This window comes from Zootermopsis nevadensis, unplaced genomic scaffold (genome assembly GCF_977971745.1).
Source record: "Zootermopsis nevadensis isolate Lab colony 2312 unplaced genomic scaffold, Znev_1.0 Znev_ptg000009l, whole genome shotgun sequence".
NCBI classification, from domain to species: Eukaryota; Metazoa; Arthropoda; class Insecta; order Blattodea; family Termopsidae; genus Zootermopsis; species Zootermopsis nevadensis.
This window is the reverse complement of record NW_028259141.1, coordinates 6457351-6467942: the sequence shown is the minus strand read 5'-3', so window position 1 is coordinate 6467942 and position 10592 is coordinate 6457351. Positions and strand designations below refer to the sequence as shown.

At 35.0% G+C, this 10592-nt stretch overlaps 1 protein-coding gene across 10 annotated transcripts in view; it reads right to left on the bottom strand.

Moving 5' to 3' along the window:
- Nucleotides 1–2262: 2262 nt before the first annotated feature.
- The window catches only part of LOC110829317 (tripartite motif-containing protein 2), a 46690-nt gene continuing 38360 nt past the window's right edge, over nt 2263–10592 (bottom strand). For 9 of the 10 annotated variants that reach the window (XM_022062924.2, XM_087345901.1, XM_022062928.2 and 6 more), the window contains 2 exons: nt 9891–10041; nt 2263–8025 (listed from right to left, as the gene is read on the bottom strand). In XM_022062924.2, coding sequence (XP_021918616.1) covers nt 7787–8025; nt 9891–10041 — 390 coding nt within the window. In that variant the 3' untranslated portion in view covers nt 2263–7786. The remainder of the gene's footprint in view (nt 8026–9890; nt 10042–10592) is intronic. The other variant, XR_015534362.1, reaches the window with a different exon arrangement.

Sequence of the window (10592 nt, the reverse complement as noted above, 5' to 3'; positions counted from 1 at the left end):
TGAAGGATTACCAACATAGGTATAATTACATACCGCTTTCGATTTTAATGCTCACGAGCAGTTGAGTCGTAAACTGCCATCTATATTAGCACGTACCTTTAATAGTGTGGTATTATCTATGAATCTGCTACGGATGATATTCATAAATACGGAGAAACTATTTTATAACCATTCATTTCAAACTTTGCTTTATAATATTGTCAAGAAGAGATGGGAAATAAATTGGGGCATATACGCTTCCGGTCTATACTGTAAAGTCTGGAATGAATTTCAAGACGATCTGATTGGCTGTCTATGCTGATAATTTGTTAGATCGGAATGATGTTAAATCAGAATTAAATTCACAAGGAAATTATATGCAGACTAAATTTGGGGAATGCTTGGTACCATGCAGTTCAGAATCTTCTGCCTTCTTTTGCACTATTTGATAAGATAAAATATGAACTATAATTTTAACACCCCTTTTTTTCTTTCAGAACAGGGTGCTTAGAATGTTTGTACCTAGAATAAAGTAATGGGAGGTTGGAGAAAACTGTATGAGCTTTGCTTTTTCAATACCATGTCACCATATATGATGAGGTATAGTTACCTTATACAATAAGACCAGTCTTGCTAATAATGAATTATTACGTCTGTCACACACAAAGTATTCTTTAATGCTTCACATTATAGCAGCACCACAAAAAATACTTTCATGCTTCACATTATAGCAGCACAAAATATTGTTTAGATTCTCAGCATAAAGAGACCCCACATATATGATACATTTCCCAATAGCCTGGTAGAAATAACATATAATAGCAATGCTAAAATATGCAATAAGAGAACAGTAATGCATTTTATGACTAGACACTGCAATACTGCTATACACACTACAAGACCGCTACAATGAATATGAAGTTCAATTTACAAATTATACTAGAGTCCTTCAGATAAAATAACTGAATTAATAAGCTTCAAAAAAGGAAATTAGTATTCATAATAATATACTATGAAATGAGGAAACTTTGCATTTTACTAGAATAATAATTGTCTTGTAACACATTCCTGCAAAATTATATTTTCTTTGCAACACTATTCTGCTTTTGCTTTATAAGATTCTTTTCTTTTGACAAAAAAAGTTCAATACTTAAAAAAATGGCTGAGTTTAATCAAAGCATAACTTTTTTGCCCCCAAAGTACTCAGTTATAAATAAACAATTCTACAAATATGTTTATAGATAAATCTATAATTAAGTTTTATACATTTAGTGTGATTATCAGTCTAACCTTTTTGTTCTTTACCTGATCACCATTTGCCATTTATCAATTGCAATTACAATTTAATATCAAGAGTATTTAACCTTAGGTTTAAAATCAAAGGTAGTTAGAGATGCAATGCGCATAATGCAATAACATTTGTGTGACAGTGAATCTATTTGCTTCTGGTCCTGAGGCATAATTACACAATGTAAAGATCTGAAAATGGAAGTCACTCATATTTAACTGAGATTTGAACCCTGTGCCTCTCCAATTTAAAGCAACACTGCTAACCACTCAACCACGTTAGCAGAAACAAATTTTATAACAAATACAGACGGCTGTTTTCTGTGTTGCTATGCTCCGTAGTCTGGCAGAAGTTTACCAAGGTTTCAGAGATGCTTGCTGCCTCCATCATCAGAGTCCTGATGAACTTCTTCCACACTAAACAGCCCAACAACCCAGAAGACATCCATCAACATACTCACTGCCATGGGAACCTGAAATCTCACTTATGACAAATATGTTTATAAATTTTGTCTCCAGTATCCAGAATATCCTTTATCCAACAAACTGTACCTTGTACAAAAGGTGGCACTTAACTGAAGCCTTTATTGATATGGAGTAGAATCGACTAAAGCACTTGACGATACTAGAAACTCCCAAAGAAAAGTAAACATGACTCAAACTGAGTCCAGAAAGTCACTTTATCACACTTAATTCAGTGATTTTGTAAACAATATTTTGATGACTTTTGAAGAATTAACTGAAGCGAAAAGACAAAAGAGTTATGCATATTTTCAGAAGAATAATTCATCAGAATACAACACAGAAAATTCAGTACAGACTCTATGGACTGTTTTAAATAAATGAATAATTAGTAGTGGGTTACAGTTTCATGTTTCCAAATCTAAATATCTGTGGGCAAACTTGAAACAGAATGCGCACAAAATGATTATTCATGTACTTTGCAAGTGTTACAGATCAGAATCAATGTTATTGTATAAATCATGGACGGTAAACTTCAATGTGTGACACAAACTTTATTAGATTGATGTGAAATCTTCTCGCATATTGGAGAACACAACCTTCAGGAACTATGTGATATCAGGTAAGTTATGTGATTTTGCTGCAACATTTCGAGTGCAGATGAAACCACCAATTATGCTGTGGTAGTGTATCATCTGAGAAAATTAACCCACAAACAGGTGGCAACATGGCTGCATAAAAAGAAATGAACCGCTCTGTAATTCACCACATATCTACAATAAATTAAAGTTTAGCTTTATCAAAAAGTGGAGGAAACTCTGGACAACCAAAAGAAAATTTCTTGCATGTTAAATAAAGCAATTACAAGCACCCTGCACTGCATTAATTTCCACATTTATAGCTTAGTTTTAATTGCGGAAAACAAAATTATAACACAAGGCTGTACGAGAATAGTGAAATGAACTAGATGCTCCACCACAGCATTAATAATTAGTTCATCATATCAACTGAATATGTTAACTGAAACTTCCATACACAGAAGAATGTTGTTCAAATTCATTCAGTTCTTTTCTATAAAATATTACTGGAAACCTATTTTTCATGAATAAACCTACTTCTCCTAACAGAGAACGTCTGTACATTCCTGTGGTTAAGATAAATGCATTACCATCATACTAGCTGCTCCTAACGACCAGGTAAAATGTTCTGTCAACGAATATTAACTGTTTGAAAATTACAGTCTAAAATGATTTTGACATTGAATACAAAGATAATGTGTATATTATTAAGTTAATAAAACAAATAATTAAAAAAGCAATAACAATTTAATTATTAGATATAAAATATAAATTTGAATTTAAAACTAAATACATAACCCATTCATGTCTTACACTATCTTAGTTAATTATACCCATTACAAAATTAAATACAAATTAATCTTAAGTGTAACTAAAGCCATCTTTATATATATAAAATCTTGGCAGACACTAAAGTATGTTCACCATTAAATACAGTCATTTGAAACACATGCATGCTGTTAATTACAGAGATGTATGCCTACACAATTACTTGTATATAAACAGGGATTTTCTTGTTATATAGCAGGGGGAAGGTCATTATCAACAACATAAATTAGCTTTTTACACATCAATTAAAATTGTCTCAAACAGAAACTAGAGAAAGATCCATCAGTGGTATAGCAGAAATACGCACTAATCCCCAAATAATTTCTTGTTACAAGAGATACTTACATTATGTATACATATATTATACACAATTTAAATTCAAGTTTTGACACTGTTAACTGACTGTTGACTGTTAACTGTTGTATTAGCAGTTCAATTCAAAGCTGTGTATTATTTCAGAACCATTTACAAACCGGCAGGCCCCCAAGTGTGCACGATGATAAAACTAATTATATAAACAGCCTGTCTAGATTAGAAAATATTCAGTGAGATCAGATAATCAAATCTAGACTGAGAAGAGTGGTTAGGCAGCATTGTTCAAAGTCGATGGTTGACACTTCAAACATTATTACCACTTCTACAAGTGTCTGTGAACACAGTAACGAACCTTACAGTTCCATAAAAAAGTGTGGAAAAACCATGACATACCTTATATCCATTAAAAATTAACATCTGAATATATTCAATAATAAAGACTTTACATGATTAGAACTGTCTTAACTTGAAACATTTCAGCAATAATGGGAAGCTGTATAGGTGTCAAAGTCCCACGCCATTAAACAAAGTGCACATGAAGAGCACAAAACAAGTTAATTCTTTAGGATGAAGTATTTATTTTAAGTACAATGTAAAGTATCCAAAGCATGAACTGCTTAACACACCATATTTTCCAGTGTATAAGATGCACATCCGAAATCAAAAAAATTTTAAGGTACAAAACTAAAAATCGAACAAACTGATATATCTAACCTTACAAAAACAGATCATTCAACTGTAACAATAGTTACCATACGAAAATTATGATGACAATTAAACATTACTTCTTCGGGGGGGGAAGTTACAAGAAAAGGATATGAAACAAAATTAACCGACTGTGGCCGATTCAGAGAGCATGTGCACTGGCAAGAGTGGCAACCTTTGCCAAATAAGAAGCACAGTAATTTTGAGGCTTATTTTAACAATAAAAAAGTGTGTCTTAGACACTGGAAAAAACGGTAATATAAGCCTGAATTTCAAATGTAAATGAGTAAACCATGCTGAGTCAACTTGCCTTACATGGAAAGTAAATGCTATAAATATCTGGTTATAGATTTCTGTTATCATGCATATTAAATATCAGCAATAATTATACTATAGTGAACTAAAATCATCCATTACAGCCATAAGTATGCTTTCTCATGTTAAAATGCAGTGTACAGTATAAAGAAATAGGAGATCTTTAAATGAGTAAATTATTCACTTACATCTATATCTAGAAATTAATTTACTACTTTTTTCACATCCCACAAACAATGCACTCTTCCAGATACGCATAACAGACATTGGCTATTATATAACGTAAGTGCCATACTATTATTATCATTATTATAATAAAATATTTTAGCATTGTGATGCAAATATTGAGGGGTTTAATGACAATGCATTTCTGTATGACCTGATGTCCAGATCAGGATTTGCCACTGATATTAATCTGTGGTAATGATCGCAGCAATGACAAACCAGACTGAGCTACATCACATGGTTCAAAACACACAAGCCAGTGTTCAATCCCATCAAGAATTGGTAGCCCTTCTCTATATTTATTTATGATTCTGCAAAAGTCTAATAGCTGGTTACAGTGGCTGAATGGTGCATGGTCTGAAGTGTGGGCCTCGACTGCTCGGACACTGGGACCATGGGTTCAAATCCCAATCAAGGCATGGATGTTTGTCCGTGTCTTTCTGTCTTGTGCTGTCCTGTATAGGTAGAGGCCTTGTGACAGGCTGATTACTTGTCCAAGGAGTCCTACCAAATGTCTAAAATAGATTAAGAAACCTCCCATATGTGAGAAGACCAGGGTTCTGCAAGGACTGTAGAGTCATTCAGAGACACAACAGAAGTCTTAATTTTTGTGTTCTTATTGATTGCTTCAAGCAAATTAATTTTATATATTTCAGAAATGCCCCCAACCCCCTTCATTCTTCCAGAAGTTCCATAGTTTTACATTTTAGGGTGGTTAATTCAAGAATGGTGATCAAGAAATGCATAAAAATATGAAAGGGTAAATTCACAAACAACATGGCACATCAACATACCATAGAAGACAATTTTATTGCTAGTGCACTAGAGATGGGCCATTCATGACAGCCGTGAGTGACTCAGTCTTCTTCAGTCAGAACATCGTTTTGCCTGTGAATGATGTAGCACACACATCCCTCCTTGCCCACGAGAGTCTCGAACAAATACAAAGAATGAATTAGATTTACCTCGTGAATAGGGTGAGAAATGTCCTTCAGCGACTCACACCAAGCTCTCACTTGCCTAAGAGACTAGCATATGAAATGATTGCTTTGCAGCCAACTGAAAGAATTATAGTGGACACATTCAACAAAGAATCTGTAATAAAAGACCCTAATTATGGTAATAACATTCTGTAACATAAAATATTTATGAGCCGGGATAGCTCAGTCAGCATAGTGACTAGCTACGGGCTGGACGACCGGGGTTCGATCCCCGACAGGGGCAGAGGATTTTTCCTCTATCCTCTGCATCCAGACCGGCTCTGGGGCCCACCCAGCCTCCTCTACAATGGGTACCGGGGTCCATTCCCGGGGGTAAAGCCGGCCGAGGCGTGATGCTGACCACTCACCCCCCATCTAGTGCCGAGGTCAAGAAAGAGAGGAGCTATACTTCCTCTCACCCCAAGCGCCTACATGGCACATAGCGGGACAGACTTTAACTTAAAATATTTACAACTGCAAGCAATAATAAAGAAAATGCGGCCCGAGTGGTATTCCGTCATGTAACTAGCCAAAAATGCTGATGAGTTATACAGCATTTCACTACAACATTTTAAACTAGCATTTGCTCAATACAAAAACAGATTATTATTAGGTATGCATGACTAGAAATCTGTGCACTATGGAAGTATGCTTTACATGTTCCACCTATAACTTGTTCATTGTTGGTATTATGATATGAGCATACATATTGTTACTACGATATATTTTTATTAAATGTGAATTTGTTCTGTATAAAATAATGTTCTGACACAAATTCAACCATATAGGCCTAACATAAGTAATAATATCAGTCTTTGATCATTCCCTGGTTGATAACACCATGCAGGGCTATTATTTGAATAAAATATTGTTCAATAAAAATAACTTAGTTGGTTGCACAGCCAGTTTAACCACTAGGTAAACTATGTGGTCACCTACAGCAGCAAGCAACCAAATGAATAAAAAAGAAAAGAGAAACAGCATAAAATAAAAGATAATAAGCATCTAAAAATAGAAGAAACAGAAGGAAAGAATAAATATATGTTCATGTTCAGGGCTTTGTATTATGCTGCCAACACTTGGAATCACATACAAACGGTGGATGTGGCATAGTGATGTCAATAATGTGATCAGTCAGCATATTTCCTGACAGACAAAATACTGATCTGAAGAAGATTGTTCCTACATTTGCCGAGCTGAAAATGCATATAATAAAATTATAAGCTGTAACATGTATTTTGTGTAGGCCAAACATCAAAAGTGGTGTGTTGCGTGCGCTAGGCAAAAAAAGCTAAAAGAATCAACATATTGATGCTCAGACTGTCAGGCATGGTTCTGTCTGGAAGAATGTTTCAGAATCTACCACACGAAACTAAATTTCAAAGTAAATACCAAAAATGGGTGTGGAGAAAGAGGATTTGGAACAAAAATGAGGTCAAATTAAATATGACGTTCCACAAATACCTTACTTAAAAAGTCACACACTTATGTTCAATAGTTGATGACATACTTGGGTTTAACTATGTTGTAGCAAAAACATCAGGGCATTTAGAAAATAGTAAAGAACCATGGTTTCACATCTGGTATTTAAATGGCTACACTGATGTTTTATCACTCACTTGTCTACAAAAATCCAACTCAACTACATATAATGGCTATTGTAAATTAATGTACATCACATAAATTACGTATGAAAAAAAAGTTGTGTTTATCTTCTAAAAATGTAATAATAAAGATACATTCATTTTATGTACTGATGTCAAAATCTGCTTAAGTTATTCATTTGTACTAACAACGTGCACACTCCAAGTTCTAGCTAAGATAAACTTCATATTACATGCTGGCAAAGGAATGGGGTAATGAGAACGATCCATGCCTCCTCTTATCCTATCATCCTATGCCCTTGCACTGCATGACATTCAAATTCAACTCCCACGACAACCAATTAAAACAAAACCTTCATTTCTAGCGGCTCTCTCAACATCAGAATATAGCCTTGTGAAGCAGGTACATGCAACAGAGCTTGAAACTGTAGATTTGACTGGTGTGGTAAGAGGTCAGCATGATCTTGTGGCCCCTATCCTACTGAACTACAGCAACAAATTGATTATTTTACCAGTACCTATACTTCTTGACACAATCATTTCCAAGGTCAACAACGATTATATGATGATCACTAGTGACAGCCATACCGCTAGGCCGTTTGAGTCGAGAATCATAAGAGTCAATGGTTGAGATAAGCGTTCCTTCAGTAAACCTAAGGACTTGAACATAATTACGATTCTTCTCTGAGCGGGTGGCAATGATGAGATCCTCTCCATCTACCACCACGCCTCCATACCTCCCTCGACCTATGTGACAGAATTTGAGCATGTTTAAGACACACATTTTCTCTTTGGAAAATGTAATTGTATTTCACTGTAAAAGAGAGTAATCTTTTTATTTCAAATATGTGACAGAAGCTTACACAAACATGCTTTGATTTAAAGGATGGCCATTTATTTTAAAGATTAACACTGTGTCGTCATGCACGACAAAAATGTATTGCTAAACGGTATATTTGGTTTAAAATCAGAAACAATTCTTAGAATAATTTCAACTGTCTATCTTCAAAATTAAATCCAAGACATAAGTGGAAAAGAACAAACATGTTTGGGAGAGGAGGCAATACTAGAAAACTGTCCAATTCCCGTTTTTCATCGGCTGCTTGAAATAACATATATGCAGAAGAGAAACATGTCTAAAATGCTAAGTCAGGAGGGATGTTTACTTTCAGTAGCATGCTCCAAAAACATATGGAAAAAGGATCAATTTACAGCATCAGTCACACAGTACTTCAAAAACATGCACATCAGAAACTTATTTCGTAACTGGTAAGTCAGAGAACAAAGTCATAAAAGAACAAAAATGCTTAGATTTATAGAAGGCCTACTACAGAAGAGGATAAATATACAAAGTGCTATAACAACATTTTTAATTTTGAGAAATTCTATGATGAATGAAGAAATATAAGAAATTGATAACTTCTTCTTCTTCTTCTTTTTCCGGTTTAACAATGTTTGTAAATTTTCCGGAACAGTTTACGGGTCCCAAACTTTTCAGTTGGCTTGATCTATGGACATTCGGTAGGACTCCTTGGACGAGGGATCGGCCCGTCGCAAGGCCTCTACCTGTACACAGGACAACACAACACAGAAAAACATCCATGACTTGAGTGGGATTCGAACCCACGGTTCCCGCGACCAAGCGGCACAAGACCCATGCCTCAGACCGCGCGGCCACTGCGGACCCCAAAATTGATAACTTAAAATACAAATTTAATTTTAACACAACCACCAAGTTATGGTTGTAAAGTCTATCCACCTATTTCATCTGTGCAAGGCACTTAGTATAATATTTCTCATTCAAAAACACTATATCGTGTCAAGATGGCATCGGGCAGTAGAACAGGCAAATGGGCAATACTCATTAGCACAAACTACCTATTAGTTTAGATCACAGAACTTTAAAATGGCACAAGGAACAAAAGGTATGGAAATGTATTTATAAATAATGGCTGCATTCATTAATAAAGTGACCTGGTGGTACAGGAAATGAGCTTGGTGGTCATAGAAATGGAATATTATGCTCACTTTGGTAAGCAGTGGTCAACACACAGGCAAATTTATTCATTTCTATTCATCAATAGCGGAAAGGTTAGGGATATTTCAAAGACTCATTTAAAACATTTTCCTTATTTAGAGTGAACAAACCAACAACTATTAACACTGTAATGGACTCTGTTGCCATACGTGTTTCGACCTCAAGAGGTCATCATCAGTGGCATCAGGGAAATTAATACATACCGTCAAATGGTTCGAGCAAATTTCATAATTAAAATAAAAGGTAATTGACAAGATGGCTGCACTAGATGCTGTTATTCACAGGAGTAAAATTCGCACTTAGATGTTAGCTAGTGCAGTCATCTTGTCAATTACCTTTTATTTTAATTATTAAATTTGCTCGAACCATTTGACGGTATGTATTAATTTCCCTGATGCCACTGATGATGACCTCTTGAGGTCGAAACGCATATGGCAATAGTGTCCATTATAGTGTTAATAGTTGTTGGTTTGTTCACTCTATATTCTAATACACTACACGGCATGCAAAGTTTTAAGATTTTCCTTATTTGTTACCTAACAATAAGAAATTAGCTAAATGAAATTTTTTTAACCTTTTCCTTCTGGATAAAGTTCTTCAAGGAAGTCCCCTTTTGCAGAGAATACTTGGATGCGGGAGTCAGCAACAATAATCTCACCACTTGGCCCAACTGTTACTGATGAGATCAAGTTGAAGTACCCTCTCTGACTGCCTTTCTTCCCAACCTGTGAAATTAGTAATAAAAAAAATTAAAATAACTTGCACTGTAGAAACAAACAAGATTTGATATCTGACAAGAAAATTCACCCCTGCTTCTTGTCTCAGTACTGAGATACACCGACTTGTTTGGGTGTTGCATTTGCAAATAAAAATTGCAGATATTTAGAAGCAGTTCATTTTAAAAATTGCTGAACCTCTGTGGTTGTGATTTGTTTTCCAGCAACTCCAATAATCTCGGGCATTTGTGTCACACTGCAACATTTGCGACATGATGGAGGAATCCGAAACCTATAGCACGTGACAAATGATTCTGATCCAGTATTTGATAACGAGGCAAGAAGATAACTTGTTCAGATCAGTACATACACACTAACTTCCATAATGAGTTCAGATTTTTACTTAAAAATTATATTCATTTAGTACAACAGTAAAAATAATGTGCAGGGAAGTGATTTAACAGCCACAGTTTCATGAAAGCAGAAGTCATCTTTATGGCTATGACATCACATAACCGAACTGTCAAATGCAGGAATTTCTGTGAGAACATCTGATCTGG